This window comes from Scophthalmus maximus, chromosome 14, assembly GCF_022379125.1.
Source record: "Scophthalmus maximus strain ysfricsl-2021 chromosome 14, ASM2237912v1, whole genome shotgun sequence".
Taxonomy (NCBI): domain Eukaryota; kingdom Metazoa; phylum Chordata; class Actinopteri; order Pleuronectiformes; family Scophthalmidae; genus Scophthalmus; species Scophthalmus maximus.
Window position 1 is genome coordinate 1422722 of NC_061528.1, and position 22197 is coordinate 1444918.

Consider the following 22197-nt stretch of genomic DNA (forward strand, 5'->3'; position numbering starts at 1 on the left):
CCGGGAGGATGTGACGGCGTCTTGGCCTGACATCCTGACTCTCATCAGCGGATTGAATAAAATACTCCAAGCGCTGATACTTACCGCAATGAGACTCAAGCGTTATCTATTGTAGAGCTGAAGACAAGTCTCCCTGCTTGTCCACATCTCATTTTCATTGACACATGTACAGTTCAAAGAGTAAGATATGTTTAAATTGAAGAGGTTTAGTCATTTAGTTGCAGTTCTGATGCTTTTGATCATATCACATGATCTTTAACTGCCCAAAAAAGCTGAAGTTTAAAGTGCACAGAAAAATGGGCACCTTATGATTTTATTTAACAAAGAAAAGATAATAAACATATACATATGAATACACGGAAACTTCACTTAGAGAGCTTTAAACATAATTTTTTTTAATTTTGTTTTATTTTTTATCAGTGTGTAAATACTTCAATGTGTATTTATCTGGACAAAAACCTAGATCTCCACCAGAGGGCAGTGGTAGAGAGTTAAAAATTCTTAGTAACATAAGGTCAAACTAACATAAAAATAGCACAAGTACCCCCAACCCAACTGAACTACACTGTAAAACAAATTTTTGTGTTTAATGATATAAAATCTTTAAAAGCATAGATAGTTTCCGTGCTATTAAAAAACACATTATCTTGGAATAACAATATGACATTTTACAAGACACACAAAAACATTTCAGACTAGAAAAGTGACAATAAGAACTTTGCTAATTGTTTAGTTCCGGAGCTGAAAGAAGAGGTGAATTATGTATATCCATACCAGCAACTCCACCGGTGCCAGAAACTATCCACGTGGTGCAGCTTTGATGAACCAGGAAATAAAAGACCATATATGCTGTAATTGTAGAGGTAATATAGAAAACACCAGCCACACAGTGACGACAAACAGAATCCTCCGGCCACAGCACAAGAACAAGCCCACACATCCTGCCGGCTCTCACCTGCACAAACGCAGTGTTCACAACCACGCCAAAGATTCCCGGGTATTACAATATGAATGACACTTGCAGTGTCGGCATTTCACATTCACTATATATGTGACAGGTGGGAGTCTTCAAAGAGCTGGACGGATCACACGGGGCAGGCTCGCCGGCCAACATGGGGAAGGTAAACACCATGTTGTTGATATGCGAGGGGGGAAATGCTCATTGTGACGTGAACAAAGTGCTAACAGGCCTCCGGGTTTTTACTTTACATTAATGGTTATTTCTTTATATTAAAATAACAGAAAATGTAAATTTCATGGGACAAGTTTGGAGCATGATGAAGATTCAAAGTGCTTTTCAGTTGAACCGTACAACAATTCATTATAGCCAAATGTGCCCAGAGATTGTATCTTTAGATGCCAATTTATTCATTAGATGAATTTCTAAACGGAACCATTATGATTTCCAACGTGTAGATAATCTTCTACGAGGGCAAGGACTTCTGCGGGCGCCATTTTGAGTGCAGCGATGACTGCGCCGACCTGATGTTCCTCCTCAGAAGCTGCAACTCCGTCAGGGTTGAGAACGGCTGCTTCATGATCTATGAGAAACCCAACTACTCTGGCAACCAGTACTACCTGAGGCGAGGGGAGTATCCCGACTTCCGTCAGTGGACGGGGGACAGCGACTCCGTCTGCTCCTGTCGCCTCATCCACTTGGTGAGCGACTGTTTCTAGGCAAAGCCAAGGACACGTTTTCTTTAGTTTGGTCATGTAATGAGATAAAGTTGCCCTTTTGGTGAATATTAAATGTCATATCATTGCTAACGTTGATGTGATGTAGATTTTCCAACTACAGCGATGATTCTTATGATTATCATTTTTTTTCTTACAACCATTATGTTGTCATTTCACTTTAAAGAGCAAACTCTGTGTTTCCGTTGGATGCTTTTGTTATTTTTGGCATGAAAATTGTTAAAATTTGAAGAGTGAAATTGTGCAGAAATTTGTGATTTGTTTTTTAAGTCTAAAAAAAATACAAAATTGACAAACGTGCTCACTGTAGCCCACTAATAGGGTTAGTTCACATCAAAAGTGAAGTGAATTTCTGCGTTGCGTTACTTACAACAATAAGCACAACCCGGGAATATTCGTCCGTTCTTCCTTCCACCTTGTCCAACAAACCTCCTCTGAATGTGAAAAAGGCAGACAGGAATGCCGATGGGAAAACCACATGCAGCGGTTGTGCTAGCTGGAGCTAAAGCTAGTGTCGATACACATAGCGACTCATGTCAAAAAGCTCAGGGCGTCCACACAGCGACAATACTGTCATCCACCATTTCTGATACAACATCAGCACGTCGGATGACAGCAGCGTAACGCTAATTGGAAATTCGAGACAAGGCTTCACGCAACTATTTTGCTTTAATTCAAATATTTCAGCTTGAACGAATGAAGCAAATTGGTTCATATTTTGCATCTTTGCGTAGTTCAAGTTGCATTTTGTGTGAATGCACCATTTAATTTAAATGCTAACACCAATTAGCATTTAAAAAAGCTATAATCAGCATCATGCTAAAATGGTCACAATGATGATGCTAAAATACTGATGCTAAGCAGGTACAAGATTTAACATGTTTGTAATTTAGCGTATTAGCATGCTAAGATTTGCTGACTAGCAGTTGATGACAGATAGATGGATAGAGAGCTCACTTGTTGTTATGATCTAAAATGTTCTCTTCCCCCTCGTTGTATTTTCTTGTCAATGTGTTTTATCTAGTTAAAAAAAGGTGCAATACAAATAAAGTCTGAGTGATTGATGAATTGATTGATTGATTGATTCCTCTCTCCCATTCCAAACCAGGAGCCTGGCTCGTTCAACATGCGCCTGTATGAGCGAATCGAGTTCGGGGGCCAGATGATGGACCTGGTGGAGGACTGCCCCAGCGTCATTGACCGCTTCCACGTCAACAACATCTTTTCCTGCAACGTGACCGATGGCAACTGGCTCTTCTACGAGCACCCACACTACCGGGGCCGGATGTACCTGATAAGGCCCGGGAATTACAAGAGGTTCAGTGAGTGGGGCGGCAGGAGCGCCAGGGTCGGCTCCATCAGGCGGATCATGGACTATTGATCCCTTTTGGAGGATCCTAGAGCTGCTCAGATAGCATCTTACAAGATTATGTGAAGTATACTGTACCTGAGGCTCAGAGATGAATAAAGGTTTTGGTAATATTTGGTCATTTTACTTCAAGGATTAGGATAAAAACCTGAAGTGTCCTTTGATATTGGCTTTCTGGAATATGAGTGGTTGATATTGGGATGGACTCAAAAAAGGGACATCAAGAGCAACAACAACAGAACATTTTTGGACCAGTTCTTGATGAGACCCACCATCATAATAAAGAAATTGCAAAATGGAGTCTTCCTGTCAGTTGTTGTGGAGGCTGTAACCATTCAGATTGAAGGAATATATAAGATTATATCTGATCTGTTATATCTGATGTTCATTTGAAGTAAAAATTCAACATCTTGTCCATTCTAGATTTGCAAAAACAATACTCATACTAAATATGCCGATAGATTGTACAGATGATCATGTGTTGGCATTTGTTAGATATCAAATTATTCTTGCTGATGCTGCGCAGTGCAGCGCTCTATCTGTCCATTGTCCTGTGGCATTTTCGGGAGGTGATTGTGAAGAGTCATCTATACATGAACAGATTTTTCCCACTCGCACGCCCCTGATTCATCATCGCTGTGCGGGATATATTTGAATGACAATACTTTATGCTGTGCAATCACACAGCTGCCGTCGCTTTCTTTTTTTTATAAAGCACAGTGGCTCGGCTCGGGGACAGCATTGACCGGTAGTTCAGTCGGAACTCAACACAACCATGGGGAAGGTAAAGAAAATGAAATCTTTTGACTTTACCCAGACTTTCTACTCGGCTGTATTTTACTGAATTATTTTCAAAGATTTTGTGTCACTGCTTGACCAGACTTTTACAGCACTGTATTGAAAATGGGAACTATCCTTCTGTGTTTGTGTGCCACGATTGCTTTCGCAGATCATATTTTACGAAGACCGGAACTTTCAGGGGCGCTCTCATGAGTGCAGCAGCGACTGTGCCGACCTCCACTCCTACTTCAACAGATGCAACTCCATCAAGGTGGAGAGCGGCTGCTTCATGGTCTACGAGCGGCCCAACTACATGGGCAACCAGTACTACCTGAGGAGAGGGGAGTACTCTGACAACCAGCGTACCATTGGCATCAACGACTGTGTCAGATCTTGCCGTATGATCCCCCAGGTAAGTCATAAGGACCTGGGCCTAACAGTAGGTTTTGTCTCAAGTTTGTTTTATGTTGAATGTTTACAATGTTGAAAGCTTGTTCTTTGTAAATCAAGTGTTAAAGTATCTTCAAAAGATCTAAATGATTTCTTGACAATAAATGATACAGAGATAGTCACAGAAGAGTTTTCTGTCTTGTGCCAGCACCGAGGATCCTACAGGGTGAGGCTTTACGAGCGCTCCGACATGTCCGGCCAGATGCACGAGCTGGTGGACGACTGCCCCAACGTCCAGGACCAGCTCAGCATGTCCGACTTCAACTCCTGCAACGTGATGGACGGCCACTGGCTGCTGTACGACCAGCCCAACTACAAGGGCCGCGTGTACTACCTGAGGCCCGGGGAGTACAGGAGATTCAGCGACTGGGGAGGCGTCAGCCCGAGAGTCGGCTCCCTCAGGAGAATCACCGACTCCAACTGAAGTCAAGCTTCGTTTTAAATGCATCTTTGCCCCGAGTTGAACTGTTCTGTTTTCCCCCCAATAAACTTTAGTTGCTTCATGAAATGTGAGCGTTATATTCTGTGTTTTTGCCACTTGTGGTTTGTCGCCTCTCAACTGCAGCTCAGGTCACTAAAATCGATACCTACTTAAATTCTAATTTTGGTAAAATACACCTGAAATTTATGAGTGCGGATACATTTCTCTCCTCTTTCAGTCACAACACAGAAAATATCTCCCGTCTGGCAGCTGTCTTGCGTAGCTTCTGTTGATCTTGTCCTGCACAGTTTAATCTCCTCCATGCGAAGACTTACTGTACCGAACAATGCCAGAGTTGCGGTCTCCCAGTTTGCACCACTGCACTATTAGCTGGTTACTGTGGCGGCAGAATTTATCCGAATGATTAACATTAACCACAATATACAATATAGAAAGTTGCAGCGCAGACTGGAGAGTGCGAGAAAGGAAACTGAAATTAAAAAGTTTAGCTCAATTCTGTGATTCTGGACAGACCCAACAAAAAAATAACAGAGTATGAAGTACACAGTAAACGATCGGGATGGATCTGGTGAAGCAGGATACAGGAGAGGCAATAAACAACAGTGTATAAACAGTTAAAAAAGAATAAATAAAAATAATTTGATTTAAGATGATTAATGTCATATTGTATGACATGTAGCTGCCACCGTTAACCTTAACATATCTAAAATATAGCTATAAAATATGAGCATTGTGCACATTCTTTTCATGGTTTTCCTGATATTTAGTATAAAAATTAAAGACAAACATATATGAAAATAGGATTCTTTCTACACAGCAGAGGTAAAAGTTTCATGTGTTTGTAGATTGTCCTTCAAGTATTGTTCACAATCAACAATATTTCTTCAATCAATTTTGTTACTTAATGATATTAAACATTAATTACAATGTCATTTAAATTATAAAACAAATGTGTAGTTACATTTTAAGACCTCCATAACTAAAACTACATAATTAAATAATGATTATATGTTACATAAAGTAGAGATGGTCATTATCATTTTAATAATATCAGAAATCCTCCAACTGAGATGTATATTTTATATATATGTATAAATATTATATATTCAATTTTTTTCATCTGTACGGCACCATACCACCAAACATTTACTGTGACATAATGGAAAATATAATAAAGCATAGGTGTATATTAAGAAAAAAATGTAATTGAAAAGACAAGTTATACAATAAAATATAAAAATATAAAAATAAGTTATCAACTTCATAAAATAAATGTCATTATGTTGTGTATCTGGAGCCAATATTGGGACAATACGCTAATTCTGTAGTTTGTTTTTAAAGGGGAATTCTTGAGAGAGTCGAATATGGCTGCAATACGTCAAGGGACCTGAAGTCAAAACTGTCCGACACTTGAACGCTGTAGCGCACCTGAAGCTAAGGGTTAAGAGTAGGTAAATTAAATAACCCTAAACCTCCTGTAAACATACGGGTAACTTACAGTACATCGTAACACTGTAAAAAAGTAAATCAAAGTCCAGTGAGACACAAAGAGCAACACTACAGTTTACGCTCACTTATTTGCATACAGTGGGGTCGCTCATGTAGCGACAGGGAATGGCTTCCTGCGATGTTATGCAACATTTTTAATGCAAAAGGGCTCTTCCATATTGTTCTGCAGCCTTTGTCCACTGGATGTGTGGATACCATACTAGTCTTTTCCTTTGTCCAGGCACGTCAAAACACCAAACCATTTAATTATTTATCCCCCCCTTTTTTTTCAAATACAAATCCATATTTCTGACTCAATGTTGTGCTCCAACAAAAAGGTAAACATGTGCCAGTAGCCTTCAATTATAACTACGAGAGAATTTGAATAACAATGCTTTGTTTGTGAAGAGGTGGTATAAAAAGCCCTGAAAACATGGGGAATCTCTCCAACGGAGACCATGGGCAAGGTAGGTACTGATTTTCCTCTCTGCAACGATTAAATGTAAGTCGCAACGAAGCTTGTCAGGATATTTCATGTCCGAACACCCAGCTGAGACCTTCCTCTGATGTAACTGGGCACATTTCACCTGCAGCTCATGACACTTTGCCCCCAGATCATCTTTTACGAGGACAAGAACTTCCAGGGTCGGAGCTATGAGTGCGGCAACGACTGCACGGACCTTCACTCGTACTTCAGCCGGTGCAACTCAATCCGGGTGGAGAGCGGCTGCTTCATGATCTACGAGCGACCCAACTTCATGGGCCACCAGTACTTCATGCGGAAGGGAGAGTATCCTGACTACCAGAGGTGGATGGGCTTCAGCAGCTGTATCCGCTCGTGCCGGATGATTCCACTGGTGAGCCAGTTATAGTTTGTAAAGACAACGGAAGATTACTGTAGATGACTAAACTTATCCTAAGGATTTTTGCCATTTGAACATATTGTTGTGTCCATTGTTAAGTTTGTCATGAGCTCTAAAGTATTTTTCCCGTGGTCCTGCAGTATCGCGGCTCCTACAGATTGCGCATCTACGAGAAGCCCGACTTCAGCGGTCACATGATGGAGTTCATGGATGACTGTCCCTGTGTGTCTGACCGTTTCCACCACCGCCACGTCTACTCCTGTAATCTTATGAATGGCTACTGGATCTTCTACGAATACCCCAACTACAGGGGCAGACAGTACTTCCTCAGACCTGGGGAGTACCGGAGGTACCGCGACTGGTGCGCCACCTGCGCCATCGTCGGCTCCTTCAGGAGGGTCACCGAATTTTAGCCATCAAGCGACACCTTGCTGTAAATATGGAACACTTTGTTTATTAAAGATGTTGAATTTTTAACCTTCTTCGTGAAAGTGTTCTCATTGGTTTGTCACAAACTGGCATTGAAAGGCATCAATAAGTGTGAAGTTGTAGTTGTGGCCTTGAGTTTGGTCGAATTAGCCTTAAAAAAAGGTGACACTTTAACTGTGTGGTTTTCATACGTTGTTCTCACTCTGTAATAACTGTGAACAAGAAGGTAAAAAGCACAAATTAATATAAATATTAATAAACTATCCATCAACTAACACGTATTAATCAATATCTTCTCCTTTGTGACACTTGCTCTCACTCACTTAGGTTCACTGCTGTACTCTATACAATGTAAATCATAAATCATTATATAGAAACAAAGTATTCTTATCATATACTTATATACTATACTGACAAAAGAAAATTGTTTACCAACTTGAAAACAATTACTTAAATTGGTAACGAAAACAAATTAAGCTTATTCAAATTAAAGGTTATCAATTGTCCTGACTTATTAACTTTTAGTTGAATAAACTTAATTCATTTGTTTTTTTTAACAATTAATCTATTTATTTTAAGATTGTAAAAATTTTCTTTTTTCTTGGTTCTGTAAATTTTACTGCCACATTTTGCTGTAGCTGCCTCCCACATTTCACTGGAAATTAAAAAACATAATTACATAATTATCACTTCATAAATCTCTCTAAATTACAGCATTTCTTTTGTTCTCGTGCTTTTAACTTGTGTTACTGTATTAAAAATTAGAAGTTGACCAAATCTTGGCACAGAAGCACAGAATCAAGAGTACTTCCAAAAATATAGTCATTGTGATGCTCTTTGATGAATTTAATGCCATTGATAATTTTATCTTTTTTTAATACTATAGAAATAGTAGTTATATTTAATGAATAAGAACAATGCATTTGAATTATGAACCCTCTTTTAGACTTGAAAGACGCCTGGCATCATTCACGCCAGGTGACGCAAATGGTACACAACTCATGTCATTTGTTTCATTTCAACTAGAGCAAAATATTGGTGTGACGTGTGGCTGTGAAAGCCAATTAGCATTGAGATGTGATCTTTTAGACTCGAGTTGGTCTTTGTATCGTGATCGGGCAAAGAAGGAGAGGGCTCGGGAGAAAGTGAGTGAGGAAGTTGGACGCTAGCTTTGGCCCCAGTTAGCACAACCGCTTTGTGTGGCTTTCCCATCGGCATTCCTGTCTGTGTGTTTGTTCAGAGGTTTGTCTGAGAAAGTGGAATGACGAACGAGTGAATGTTCGCCGGTTGTGTTTATGATGCAGATGAGCACAAATGTTCCTGCGACCAAACTATGTACCGACAGGAAGATAATCGCCAATCAAACCTGAACCCAAATGAAGGAAATTCATGTGAAAATGTATTGGATATATGACGTTTATGTTTGTTTAATGATCTAATTTGAGTGTTACAGTCTCATCATCATTTTTAGTCCCTTCAGTTGAAAAGAAGCTTCAGTGACAAATAAAAATCATGGTGTATTTATTCTCACTTTTCATCTCACAAACGATGCATTTCTGTTTTTAACAATTGAACTAGTTTTTCTTTTTAGCAAAGTGTATAAACTTTTTATTTGGAATTGCTGATGTTTCCACTCAGGTTATCTATTCATTTATTCATTTACTCGTACAAATTGAAAAAGTACATTAAAAAATGCAATTTTGTTTTCACTCAGGCCTTTAATCCCCTTGACCTGTTACAAATAAAAATTTTCTTTCATTAATTCAGTGATAATATTTGGTAAATTGTCAATACGTCAAATCACTGAGTTTGTATATGTTCTTTTAATCATACAGACACACTGGATACTTTATCAAGTCATAATTACTGAACCCCTCATATACAAAAACATTCTTATTTTCCTAAAGGAAACTAGATGAGAGAAACAAACAATTTTAAATAAACAATATTTATCAATTTCTTCAACTCTAACCAACAGGAGCTGAAGCTCTATGACCTAGATACAGAAATCTGTAAATACATACATGTATTATTTCTATTTCCGTGTCATGCTTATGCATTTGGCCGGTTCCTTTTTGGGATTATAAAACAACCCTAATTTTCAAAAAAGTAAATTTTAAACAAAACACGCACACACTAAAATAAAGTAACTAAATAAATCCTACATTAACTTATCACATACAGAACTATTCTATAAACGTAAGTGCTTTTTCTCTCTTCTCCCAGGCTTTGTGCATTAACCATATTTACAAAATCTATATTAACATCACAATCTTCATGGTCAAAGGTAAAGTACCTTAGATCTTTGATAGATTATACTCAACATAGTTCTCGGTAACATATTCAATCTCTTTTAATTTGTGTCACATTTACAAGTTGTAAGGTTTTTATTAACTTTATGAATCTTTAGTGAAAAAAAGAAGAATACAAAATCAGAATATATCATTATTTTCCTAAGTGAATATTGGTACAGGTTCTGGGTCATAGCCCGATGTTCAGTTCTTTCCACCAGTGAGGATCAGACCGTATGTGGAGAACCTTCTGACTGAGAATAGACCACACACACAAAGCTTTTGCTCATAATAGACAATGCACATGAGCGCTGCCAGAAATGTATGGATGGAGAACAATTGTTACACGTTCATAGGCCCCGTTCAGCAAAAGTCATACTGCTAATTCATCAGCTTTCCACATTTGAATAACAACACGTCGTGGGCCCCGGGTTTCTGTATAAAAAGGTCCTGGAAACATGGAGTTAGCAGAGCAAGTTGAACCATCCACCAGGAACAACCTAAACCACCATCATGGGCAAGGTAGATAAGAATGATAACAACTTGCAACTATCAATAGGCTGCAGTTTCTAAAAACAGCTAAAATGAAGGTTTTTCCTCAATATAGTCGCAATTTTACTCTTAACTCAAGATCCACTCCTCTGTTCTCCCTTGCAGATCATCTTCTACGAGGAAAGGAACTTCCAGGGTCGTTCCTATGAGTGCATGAGCGACTGCTCCGACATGTCCTCCTTCCTGAGCAGGTCCCAGTCCTGCAGGGTTGATAGCGGCTGCTTCATGGTCTACGAGCGTCCCAACTTCACAGGCCAGCAGTTCTTCCTGAGGAGGGGCGAGTACAACGACATGCAGCGCATGATGAGCATGGGAATGATGTTCGACTCCATCAGATCCTGCAGAATGATCCCCTTCGTAAGAGACCACACCTTTGACGTATGTGAATGGATTTAAACTCACGAAGCCATACTCACATGTCCCCCTGTTCCGACTTACAGCACAGAGGTCCATTCAGGATGAAGATCTTCGAGAGGGAAAACCACAGCGGTCAGAGTCACGAGCTGATGGACGACTGCGAGAACATCATGGACCGTTACCGCATGTCCGAGTGCCAGTCCGCCCAGGTGATGGACGGCCACTGGCTGATGTACGAGCAGCCCCACTACAGAGGCAAGATGATGTACCTGAGGCCCGGCGACCACAGGAGCTTCAGGGACCTGGGCATGAGCGGCACCAGGTTCATGAGCATGAGGCGCATCACCGACATGTGCTAGACTTCTGTATTCGACCTCAGTAAATAAACATGATCTGTCATTCATAACCACATTTGTCAAGTGCCTACTTCCTCTATGTGAATTGTCCTTCATCGCAAAAACAGCTAAATGGTGTCAGAAATCTAATATTAGACTAATATTACAACATGAAGTATGTTAAATATAAAAGAGGGTTGAAACAGAGACACATTAATCATTTAGCCATTTAAGTTTAAGTGAGTGAGTCCAGCATCCAGCTCTTATAATGCATCCATGTATAAAATGTTGTGTTTTAGGCTGTAGATGTTAGTTTTAGGAGCAGGTATGTCATGTGACCAGCCACGACTGCTTGGCCAGTCCGCCATGCTCTTGTAGTTTATTAGCTTAGTATGAAGCACCTTTAAAGGTATAACCACAGAGAACGATCACAACTTTACGGCCTCTTGTAAACAAAACCACCATGACAGGGTTAAGATAAGATAAGACAAGATAAGATGTCATCCTTTATTTCATGGTGATATTTGTTATTTGCTATAACAGCAAATTGGAAAGCAAAATTAAGTTAATAAAAAAGTTTTAAAAATGTATATAAATGATGTTATATATATTAAAAAGTCAGTAAACCTTCATTCAATATATATAAGTAAACATGCAATCTAAACACGTAATCAAGTTTTATGGTATGTTGTATTAATATGACCATGAATGCTACTGAAGTCATATAGTATATAGTAGAACCGTCTTGTCAAATATTCATATTAAATAATTTAAAATTTCTAACCATCAACACTTCTTCATTAAACTTGAAATTGCGTTTAAATTTGCCATCATCTGAGAAATTTGACAGATGCCTACGTTCACAGATTCTTTCATTTGTGGCTTAATACTGCAACATCTTAGCAAGAGACCTTATGATATCCAACTCTTTCATCATGTCTAAATAAAGGTGTGTTTCTCGTTCAATAGACAAATGTGAGCTGTGTGTTGCAAACTGCTCCCAAAACCGTTTTAATCAGAAATATGCCCAAATTCAGATTATTCAACTGGAATACGCTGTTTACATCACTGCTGTATAATTAAGAATATTTCCTAATTCTGAATTAGATTGTCGGTGCAGGAGGTTTATAGTCGACGCAACGTGTTTTCCAGCAGCTGCTTGCCACCGGGATTTGGGAAAACCCACAACAACAGGGACTTAGTGAAAATGCCGGACCTTTCCCATTGTGTTCCCACAGGCTCTGTTATGTTACAATACAGACATTATGATGTTTGTTAAAAAACATTTGGGGAATGTCAGATTTCTTTTAGAAGCTTTCAAATTACGTAACATACAGAAAGAAATTAATTATTTCACCTACAGAGTTTAAAGCAGTTTAAAAACGAAATATTACAGTCCACCATTGATCAACCTGACAAACCTAAACAAGAACATGCTTTGTTTTTTAATAACCTGCATGAAAATTGTCACACAATATCAGCTTAATAATCGTATATATTTGCATCTGCGCAGGTTTTAAACTTTGCTTAACCATTTTTCGTTTTTCTTTTACAAATTTTGTCAAATTTCTTTAATTTTCTACTTATTTTGGGACAAGTAATCCAAATGAATTAACTTTTCATTCAGCAAATGCAGAATGTTCTGTGAGTGGAACACGTTGTTTCTACCGATCCAAAAATACTCACTTATTAATGATTTAACCTGGTGTATTAGTTGAAATATTCCCACTAATTCCCACTGCATTAAGTCTCTAAGCCTCTAACATTTAAAGTAATGTTGCCCCTTTGTGCCAAAGATGGCTGAAAATGTAATTTATCTGTTTAGGCTCAATATCCTGTATGTGCTACTTAGTAAAATAAATAATGATACAGTTTTGGTTGAGCCAACATGGTCGTTGAAAGGACTGGTGAAGGTTTAAACATGGGATGATGCTGCCATCTGATGGTGTGACCCTCAACCTTCACATGTTTCAGTTCATAAAATGGTTTGAATCTCAAAATCTTTTGGTTTGTGATAGTTTGAATCCCCTTGTATGTCAACTTCTGACCTTCACATATGCATACAAGGAGTTCTGGATTGTGTTACAGCATTGTGTAATAAGGAACAGTAAGATTCATTCAAAAGATTCTTCTTTTTTTTTACATTTTATTTAAAATCTTTGCTTTTATACACCTGTGCTTTAATAGCAGGAATCCATGATGCGCTTCATGCTCATGAACCTGGTGCTGCTCATGCCCAGCTCCCTGAAGCTGCGGTACTCTCCGGGCCTCAGGTACATCATCTTGCCCCTGTAGTTGGGCTGCTCGAACATCAGCCAGTGGCCGTCCATCACCTGGGAGGACATGCACTCGGACATGCGGTAACGGTCCTGCATGTTGTCGCAGTCCTCCATCAGCTCGTGATTCTGACCGCTGAAGTTCTCCTTCTCATAGATCTTCATCCTGAACTGGCCTCTGTGCTGTAGAGTGAAATAAGTGAACATGAGTCGCGGAAATCTTTCTTTGACTATTCAAACTAGATGATTATTTAAATTATAATTAGTACCATGGGGATCATGCGGCAAGACCTGATGCAGTCACTCATGCCCATACGCTGGTAGTCAGAGTACTCGCCCCTCCTCACGAAGAACTGGTTCCCCATGAAGTTAGTGCGGTCGTAGACCATGAAGCAGCCGCTCTCCACCCGGCAGGAGTGACACCTGCTCAGGAAGGAGGACATGTCAGGGCAGTCGCTGCTGGTCTCATAGGAACGACCCTGGAAGTTCCTGTCCTCGTAGAAGATGATCTGGGATGAGAGGGGCAGAAAGAAAAACAGGAAACCGTTAAGCAGACACATCACTGTGTATGGTACAAATATCACATCTTTTTTTTTTAAAGCATTTAATCAGATTGAAATTGTGGAAGTGAGAAGCTGAGGCTGTTCGCACCTTGCCCATGGTCATGGCTACAGCTACTCTGGTTTTGGTTCTAAAGGACTGCACAGTTTTCTCCGTGTCCCCCTGTCGCTTTTATACCTGACCTGGCGCCCAAAAGGATGCATGACCCCATTGTTCAAACTCCTGACAGAGCAACATGGAGCAGAGGCCCCCGTGAACGGTCCAATCCATGTTGACCTTCAACGGATCGTGATTTGCGGTGGTTGCAGGTTGTGAGGAGAGGCCCCCGCTTTGTGTTGTGTTTTGCAGCCGAATAACAGCTGAGCGTTTTTTCCACAATCGTACCTTTCTTTGACGGGCTTGTTAACTTATGTTACCTCTGATCTAATGTTGTTAATTTGTAAAACAATAAACCATAAAAGTCTTCATACATGTATCTTCATCTATCTATGTACATCTAATCTTCAAATGATTAATTTATTGAATACTAATTTTATAGACTTTATAGACATGATATTGTGAGAATCTTACAAATAAATCAAATACAAAACAAGAGCTTTATCACGGAAGCGCATTGATGCCATGGCAGAAAAATACAAATGGACCAGTATCATGTTGTAATGGGAAACTTTCACTTTTATTTGTGAAACTTTCACGTTAATTCGTGAAACTTTTGACGTTATGACGTGATACTAATCCGTGTTTATTTTTCTGCCGTAGCAACAATGCGCTGCCGTACTTTATCATTGTGAATTTTAAAAAATAACATTTTGATCCTTTTTCAAATCTGTTGTATAATTGATTGTTTACAGTGCCTCATTGAACTGGCACATTTTTATAGATTACCACTTGGCTGTTTAATTTAACAAATGAGACCCCACAATAGTCAGAAAATGGGGTTGGTGATTTGAGGTTTGCAGTTGGTTTCCAGGTTTGCATGAAACTGAACTCTGACTTCATGTGTATGGGTTTTGGTTGATCAAATTTACATATATATATTTTTCTTGGGCTTAAAACATCTTGGTTGTAACTTTACAACTTTGAGTCATTTAATATTTGCAGATCTATTATTATTCTAATTTGCCCCATTGTGTCTCCACCCACCCCACAGCTCATAAACTTCATAAATCCAAGTGTCTGAAGCCTTTATTCTCTGTAGTGGCCAGCAGAGGGCGACTCCGCTGGTTGTTTCTATAGAAGTCTATGAGAAAATGACTACTTCTCACTTGATTCATAACTTCAGTAAAACATTTTCCTGAGGAGTTTATGGTTCATTGGAGCGTAGTTACAGTGTGATTGACAGCTGGTACCGTCCAATAGGTGGAGGAGCTCTCAGTCAGGCTCCACCCCCTGCTCTTCCAAATATTGTGACTTCTGGTTTCAATACTACATAAAAAAGGGGGTTTTATTTAAAAGTGTCGATCAGAGTTGTAATGTAGTTTACATATTGCTCCCTACAATATATAAAAATGTAACTTTAATAGATAACACCATAGCCTTTAGCGTGACTTCGTCACCAAACAGCTAACAATGTGTTGCTAAAGTTAGCTAAACCTTGGACACAGGTCTGACTTAGCTACTTCAGTGGACATAGCTTGCAAAATATCAATATCTCGCTACCAATTAGGGATATCAGAGCTTTGCTTGACGAAACAATATGTAAAGCCCCATCCCCTGCAAGTTGACGGGATTGGTTGCTCAGACGTGTAACATATGAAACCCAGACTGCCGGACACTGAATGTTCTGATGTGGACATGCACTGCCCTGGAGTTCACGGATGATATACCTTTTATTGTAAAATGGACACATTAACCACAATTAAAACTTGCTTGTTCGTCTTCAGGATTACGCAAAAGCAATATAAGGAATTTCCATAAAACTTGGAGGAAGGATGGGACATGGGCCAAAAAAACTAATCACTCATCTATAAGTATGTGAAATATGATGCGGCTTGATTGAATTATGGGAAACTGTTGGGCTAGAGGTACGAGAGCCAACTTTACCTGCAGTTATTGGATTATTTATATAACGTTACAAATATATGATAATTTTGTGAAAAATATATCCTCATCTCTTACTCAAAGCTACCCGGAAATATTTGTATCATTATTTTTGAAAGCAGCAACGACAACATCAGCATTAACTATTCTTCTAGTGTTGCTATTAATACATATTTTTTTCATCTATAACTTAAATTGTAAATAACTAATCAAACCATTTCTTGATTGTTTCTTAAATATACATTTACCAGGAATAAAGACATGCTCCTCATGTCACTTTATATACCTTCATTTTCAATGAATAACATTTATATAACTCATTAAATGTATGTGTTTATATTAAATGTTTGCAATCCAATTATTCAATAAACAAACAATTTAATCAAATGAATAGATAAACAACATTAAATAATGTGTATACCATATTGAATAGGGAAAATGTTTTATTTCTGAGGTGAGATTAAGAAAATCAAAACATTATAATTTTGAAGTTAACAGGAGTCGGTGATGCGCCTGATGGAAGTGAATCTCATTCCATCGTATCCCAGGTCCTTGAAGCTGCGGTACTCTCCGGGCCTCAGGTACATCATCTTGCCCCGGTAGTGGGGCTGCTCGTACAGCAGCCAGTGGCCGTCCATCACGTTGCAGGACTGGCAGTCGGACATGCGGTAGCGGTCCTGGATGTTGTCGCAGTCGTCCATCAACTCATGCATCTGGCCTCCAAAGTTCTCCGTCTCGTAGAGCCTGATTCTGTAAGACCCCTTTTGCTGTTTGCGAAACAAAAAAACCCAAAAAACACTTGTTGGTAATGAAGAAAACCTATTGATACGCTTGTGCTTTGTGTTTGTTGAGTTCCTGAGTGTCCTACCGTGGGGATCATACGACAGGATCTGATGCAGTCGCCGAAACCCCTCATACGCTGGTAGTCGGAGTACTCCCCTCTCCTCAGGAAATACTGCTGGCCCATGTAGTTGGGACGGTCGTAGACCATGAAGCAGCCTCTCTCCACCTTGCAGGAGTGACACCTGCTCAGGTAGGAGGACATGTCGGCGCAGTCGCTGCTGGTCTCATAGGAGCGACCCTGGAAGTTCCTGTCCTCGTAGAAGATGATCTGGAGAAACAAGGCAAGTGTTAGGATGGATGGTTATTCATTTCAACCACAACAATACTACACAGTGCCTAAAGGATGCATCCATACCCTCAACTTTAATTCAAGGACATGAACTGAATGTGTGTAAACATCACAAGAGCAATAATTTCAGTAAAGTATCTATGACAAACTTACTTTGCCGTGCATGGTGGCTGGTGCACTGAGGGTGATGCTAAAGCAATTCTATCCCAGGTTTTAAGCCTTTTTTATACCTAACGCTTCTTCCAAACAATCCATGGAGCGGTTGTATGGAAGCCATGAGTCAGCAGAATGCAACGCTATAGTCCCTATGTTCGTGAATGCTGATGGGAAAGGGTTTTTATGTATCCACTCACAGGCTCGACTGTTCTAGATCAAATGGCTTCTGTGTCCGTCATTTGCTTGTTTTTTAAAAATTTGCTATGAACAACATACTTTCTGGTATAATGGTAATATACACGGGAGAAAATGAGATAGAGGAGTACATTTCTAAATCTTGTGTTTTTTTCATTTTTTTTATATTGATGCTGGACTGGAAAATGTCCCAGAAGTTACCATGGACATTTTTTGAATGTAAATTCTCAATTTTATATTTCATATTATATTTATTTTTATTAGTTTTGTTGTTGTTGTTTTATATTCAGACACACAGAACAACTTCTACATGATCTCATCAACTGTTTGCATAATTACAATACAAAATGTGTTTCTTTCATAAGAATGCTTTTACAGTGCATTGTGGAATTATTTGGGTGTAGTATGTATAATCATTATATATACAGTATATATATAAAGATATAGATATTTATATATATATGTATGTGGATATGTATATATTTAATCATGTTCTGTGAAGACTGCTACAGAAAAAGCAAACCCGATAAAAGTAAAGTATATCAAACTTTTATTATTCATTTTTTGCAGATATTTTTATGCATCCTAGCTTGATATTGTTATTACAATTTTTACTAATGAGTAATTAATGATGCCTTCTTGTCCAGGTCTGTTTTGAAAATTTATTTTAAAACATAATGAGGCTTTTACCTGATTAAATTAATGAAAAACAAACAAAACAACCCCAATATTAAATCATATTTATCACAACTTCAAACAAATTAGTGCAGGGCTGGCAGTTACTCCTTCAAATTAGGTCATAAATACAATTAATACAAGATTGTGGCACATAAATACAAATCTCACATATCTAATATTCAAATATAATATATATGTATTGATATTATAGTCTGATCCTACTGTATGTCCATTTATTACAATGTTTCATCATCTGTTGCACAAGAATAATAAATTCATCATGATGTCTCTGTGTCTCTGATTTAAATCCAATGCTAATGATGTGGATTGTAATTTGTATGAAAAATATCTTTTTTGGTTAAAGTATTGAATCATATCAGATTTATAATGTGCATAAGGACCTGTGGTGTGTTATATGACCTTTTATTTTGCTGTATGTATGTATGCCGTTTTTAAATCAGTTATTCTTCCTCTGTGTTTTGTGTTTTTCCGCTGTTGTGTTGTGTTTGTGATATTCTTTGTTCTTTTTCAGGTGAAATGTCACAATTTTTTCTTTGTAATGTTGTGAACATTTATTTTGGATGTTTTAACAGAAAAAATATCACATGAAAGTGCAGAGAAAAAGGCAACAAGATGTTTCTTTTATCTTTCAGGTTTTTATTTCAAAATGAAAATGTCTAGCACATGTCGATGATACGCTTCATGCTCATGAACCTGGTGCCGCTCATGCCCAGGTCCCTGAAGCTCCTGTGCTCGCCGTGCCTCAGGTACATCATCTTGCCTCTGTAGTTGGGCTGCTCGTACATCAGCCAGTGGCCGTCCATCACCTGGGCGGACATGCAGTCGGACATGCGGTAGCGCTCCATGATGTTCTCGCAGTCGTCGCTCAGCTCGTTCATCTGACCACTGAAGTTCTCCCTCTCGTAGATCTTCATCCTGAACTGGCCTCTGTGCTGTTTTTTTTAAAATAATCGCAACATGATTAATTTGAGCAAAAACAGTTAAGAGTCTTTCCAAAGTTAAAGAAGTATTACAGTGATTTAAACCTACCATGGGGATCATGCGGCAAGACTTGATGCCACTGCTCATTCCCATCATGCTCACGTAGTCGGAGTACTCGCCCCTCCTCATGAAGTGCTGGTTGCCCATGAAGTTGGGACGCTCGTAGACCATGAAGCAGCCGCTCTCCACCCTGCAGGACTGGCACCTGCTCAGGTAGGAGGACATGTCGGGGCAGTCGCTCATGCACTCATAGGAGCGCCCCTGGAAGTTCCTCTCCTCGAACAGGATGATCTGGACAGAAACAAGGGGTAAACATGGATGTAATTTGATCTTTGATATTTCTGCACAAACATTTGTAATTTTTGTTTGAAACGCTCCAGAAGCTTACCTTGCCCATGCTCATGTCAGTGGTGGTCATACTTAGGTTAGGTGAGCTGCTGCTGTTGCTACTGCTACTGCTGCACTGCTGTCCTCTGTGGTTTAACCCTTGCTTTTATACCTGACCACCGCCGACAGAGTCAGTGGGCCCCCTTTGTTTAAATCCCTGACCCAGCAGCACGGTATAGAGCTCTGTACAGTCCTGTGTTGCTGTGTTGTGTAACCACATGACTCGGCCCTCGAAGACTTTAGAAACGTTTATTCTTTTGATCTGCTGAAACAAAGCCTCTACTTTTTCAATTCTTTATGCCTATTCAATTCAATTCATCTTCATTTCAGACTCACAGGGGGGTCCATAGCCTAGGTATTCAAATGTATCACATATGATTATGCCGGGGAGGAGTTCAGTTTGTAGTCACATGAAAAAACTGAATCTATCTGTGTATATAATAATGATAAGAAGAACAATTGCTGTAATTATTTTATCAACACCATATGATTAAACGGTGAAGTTGATCTTTTGTGGGATTTTATCATTGATGGAAATCTGATAAAAATATACAGCCAACATACAGCAGTTACCACAGTTGGGTAGTTATGGATTACATGTAATCTGGATTATGTAATCAGATTACAAAAATCAATTACATTTGAAAAATGTGTAATGAGATTACAGTTACATAGTCAAGGCTTTTAAAATATGGCAATTTTAAAACCATAATTGTCAATATACACTGTAATACATTATTCACCAATATACACTCTCAGGTAGACAGTTTTGTTAATGTTTTATTTTATTTTTCTATGATTTATAGATAATGATAATGCCTTTTTGTTTGTTTTGTAAAAGATTAATATGCTAAATGAATTTTATTTGCATTGAAAATGTTTTAACAGTTTTAAAGATTAATTTGTGGAACTCACGGTTGCGTCCATTTTTGTTATAAGGTGCAATATTTTCAGTGTTTGATATTGAAGTAATCCAATAGTAATCCAAAAGTATTCAGATTACAGTATGCAATGTACGTTACTGATTACAAAAATTCCCATGTAATTTGTAATCAGTAACTCATTACATTTCAAAGTAATCTGACACAGCTCTGGCACTTATCACAAGGAATGCGACACAAATTATTCCCACAAGTAGATTACATACAAAGTCAATGCAAAGACAAGACACAAATTTCGCGAAAGATGAAGTATGCAAAGATGAGTCATTCACTTCACTCAATCGAGATGAAATAATAAAAATTCTAGCAAAATATTCATTTGCTGCGTTGTCACGAAAGCCGATTTGCGTTGAGGTCAGATGTTCTGACATTTGATCAGAAATGGAGGATACTGATCAGCCACATTATTACATGAGTTGTTATTTGTATCGTGACTGGGCGAAGGAGAGGGCTTGACAGAACGATGATTTAGTCTTGGAAAATCAGCTTTTAAAAAAAAGGTTTGCATAATGTTGATATTATTGAGGGTATGAGCTGTAAGCCTAGCGTTGTCCTTGTACTAGCTTGTAGTTTGTTCATGATTTTTTTGTATGTTCATTTAGTTATGATTTGTATTTTATGACTTTTCATACTTGCTTGTGTTTTCTGTATTTGCACATTACCTTTTAATGCCTCATGCAAACACTGATCAGCCACAACATTATAAACAGTAAGTCGTTTTTGAGTTGTCTGTGGAGATTCACATTAATCCAGGTCATAGTCATCCACAAGGGTGTTGAATCAGCAGCAACAGCACTTGGTTGTAATTTTTGAGCTGTGTCTGAACCATGTGAGTATACATATACATATAGATGGGGACAGGTTATGTGACAGAAATCTGAACCGTAAATTTGCTTACATTCCATTCATTTGCTGCATTGTCCTTTGTGCACAGAGTTCTCTGCTGCGGCTGTCAATCAACGTCGTGAGGAAAACGGTAAGCTGTGTCGTGAGAGCGTATATTTCTGTGGATATGTAATTTAGCAGTGTTTCTGCCCTTCCTTAAAATTTTGTGATGTGCATACACATACTGTATTTTGTAGATGAATTGAAACAGTCCTGGCAGCCTGGCCATTTAACGAAATGTTTTCCATATACTAGTAATTAATGTTACAGCACGAATTATGACCCAGGAGACATTGTTACGTAATTAGGCAGTCGCATTGTTTTATTAAATATAAAGACTGAACAAGTTTGAACTTGCACATAATTAATTCAAACAAATTTGAATGCCATCTATGTATAATTTATCCCGTTGTCATGTCCATCATTTTTCCTCTTCATCGGTTAAGTGAGGTAAACAACTCTAAACACACTGATACCCACATGAGTCTTAACTGGTGTTCCTATGGACAAAATGGCCGACTTGAACTAGTGCTGAAGGTTTTCGGTGTCTACAACGTTACTAGCATCTCATATGTTGTTCGTGGTGCGTGAAACTCAATTTTCGTAGCTGCAGCCTTATAGTCTTCCAAATGGTCGGCTAGTCCAGTAATAAAATTTACTCCCTAAAATGTTGTTGTTTTGCATCGACAACAAACATCAACTAACGTTAGCTCGCTTTAGCTTAAGTGGCTACCGTAGGCTTCATCACGTGTCGACCACAAGGGCAACTATGAAATCGTGAAATCAAGTGTCTGTAGATGTTAATTTTCCGTTTTGAAACTTTGAACTTGGGATCATGGTATTAAAGAAGAATATTATCAGCAAAACCTGCAAACCATTATGTTGTAGTTTCT

The 22197-nt window shown here is 38.7% G+C and overlaps 7 protein-coding genes across 7 annotated transcripts; 4 read left to right on the forward strand and 3 right to left on the reverse strand.

The window, feature by feature from the left end:
• Positions 1-1033: 1033 nt before the first annotated feature.
• LOC118283149 (gamma-crystallin M2) lies at positions 1034-3086 on the forward strand. Its single transcript, XM_035604866.2, has 3 exons — positions 1034-1121; positions 1417-1659; positions 2804-3086. The coding sequence occupies exons 1-3, from the start codon at positions 1113-1115 to the stop codon at positions 3074-3076; spliced, it is 525 nt and encodes a 174-aa protein (XP_035460759.1). The 5' UTR covers positions 1034-1112; the 3' UTR covers positions 3077-3086.
• Positions 3087-3712: 626 nt separating this feature from the next.
• On the forward strand, positions 3713-4802 carry LOC118283148 (gamma-crystallin M2). The gene is made up of 3 exons (XM_035604865.1): positions 3713-3848; positions 4014-4256; positions 4443-4802. The coding sequence occupies exons 1-3, from the start codon at positions 3840-3842 to the stop codon at positions 4716-4718; spliced, it is 528 nt and encodes a 175-aa protein (XP_035460758.1). The 5' UTR covers positions 3713-3839; the 3' UTR covers positions 4719-4802.
• Positions 4803-6732: 1930 nt separating this feature from the next.
• Positions 6733-7524, forward strand: LOC118282561 (gamma-crystallin M2). The gene is made up of 2 exons (XM_035603752.2): positions 6733-7081; positions 7228-7524. Exons 1-2 carry the CDS (start codon positions 6821-6823, stop codon positions 7498-7500), a joined length of 534 nt encoding a protein of 177 aa, XP_035459645.1. The 5' UTR covers positions 6733-6820; the 3' UTR covers positions 7501-7524.
• A 2711-nt stretch (positions 7525-10235) lies between these two features.
• LOC118282573 (gamma-crystallin M1) lies at positions 10236-11122 on the forward strand. Its single transcript, XM_035603795.1, has 3 exons — positions 10236-10329; positions 10465-10716; positions 10800-11122. The coding sequence occupies exons 1-3, from the start codon at positions 10321-10323 to the stop codon at positions 11073-11075; spliced, it is 537 nt and encodes a 178-aa protein (XP_035459688.1). The 5' UTR covers positions 10236-10320; the 3' UTR covers positions 11076-11122.
• A 2042-nt stretch (positions 11123-13164) lies between these two features.
• Positions 13165-14024, reverse strand: LOC118283057 (gamma-crystallin M3). Its single transcript, XM_035604708.2, has 3 exons — positions 13979-14024; positions 13597-13836; positions 13165-13510 (listed from the first exon to the last, which is right to left on the reverse strand). The coding sequence occupies exons 1-3, from the start codon at positions 13991-13993 to the stop codon at positions 13232-13234; spliced, it is 534 nt and encodes a 177-aa protein (XP_035460601.2). The 5' UTR covers positions 13994-14024; the 3' UTR covers positions 13165-13231.
• Positions 14025-16353: 2329 nt separating this feature from the next.
• On the reverse strand, positions 16354-17245 carry LOC118283058 (gamma-crystallin M3). Its single transcript, XM_035604709.2, has 3 exons — positions 17214-17245; positions 16797-17039; positions 16354-16695 (listed from the first exon to the last, which is right to left on the reverse strand). The coding sequence occupies exons 1-3, from the start codon at positions 17223-17225 to the stop codon at positions 16420-16422; spliced, it is 531 nt and encodes a 176-aa protein (XP_035460602.1). The 5' UTR covers positions 17226-17245; the 3' UTR covers positions 16354-16419.
• A 1484-nt stretch (positions 17246-18729) lies between these two features.
• LOC118283056 (gamma-crystallin M3) lies at positions 18730-19549 on the reverse strand. The gene is made up of 3 exons (XM_035604707.2): positions 19480-19549; positions 19140-19382; positions 18730-19042 (listed from the first exon to the last, which is right to left on the reverse strand). Exons 1-3 carry the CDS (start codon positions 19507-19509, stop codon positions 18767-18769), a joined length of 549 nt encoding a protein of 182 aa, XP_035460600.1. The 5' UTR covers positions 19510-19549; the 3' UTR covers positions 18730-18766.
• Between the last annotated feature and the right edge of the window lie 2648 nt (positions 19550-22197).

Excerpts from the sequence above, each read along its gene's own strand:
- LOC118283149 (XM_035604866.2), top strand. Across the intron at positions 1,660-2,803 it reads CCTGTCGCCTCATCCACTTG|GAGCCTGGCTCGTTCAACAT; the intron begins GTGAGCGACTGT and ends ATTCCAAACCAG.
- LOC118283148 (XM_035604865.1), top strand. Across the intron at positions 4,257-4,442 it reads CTTGCCGTATGATCCCCCAG|CACCGAGGATCCTACAGGGT; the intron begins GTAAGTCATAAG and ends GTCTTGTGCCAG.
- LOC118282561 (XM_035603752.2), top strand. The coding sequence starts at position 6,821 with ATGACACTTTGCCCCCAGATCATCTTTTACGAGGACAAGAACTTCCAG. Across the intron at positions 7,082-7,227 it reads CGTGCCGGATGATTCCACTG|TATCGCGGCTCCTACAGATT; the intron begins GTGAGCCAGTTA and ends GTGGTCCTGCAG.
- LOC118282573 (XM_035603795.1), top strand. Across the intron at positions 10,717-10,799 it reads CCTGCAGAATGATCCCCTTC|CACAGAGGTCCATTCAGGAT; the intron begins GTAAGAGACCAC and ends TCCGACTTACAG.
- LOC118283057 (XM_035604708.2), bottom strand. Across the intron at positions 13,511-13,596 it reads CTTGCCGCATGATCCCCATG|CACAGAGGCCAGTTCAGGAT; the intron begins GTACTAATTATA and ends TTCACTCTACAG.
- LOC118283058 (XM_035604709.2), bottom strand. Across the intron at positions 16,696-16,796 it reads CCTGTCGTATGATCCCCACG|CAAAAGGGGTCTTACAGAAT; the intron begins GTAGGACACTCA and ends TTTCGCAAACAG.
- LOC118283056 (XM_035604707.2), bottom strand. The coding sequence starts at position 19,509 with ATGACCACCACTGACATGAGCATGGGCAAG. Across the intron at positions 19,383-19,479 it reads CTGACATGAGCATGGGCAAG|ATCATCCTGTTCGAGGAGAG; the intron begins GTAAGCTTCTGG and ends GTTTCTGTCCAG. Across the intron at positions 19,043-19,139 it reads CTTGCCGCATGATCCCCATG|CACAGAGGCCAGTTCAGGAT; the intron begins GTAGGTTTAAAT and ends TAAAAAAAACAG.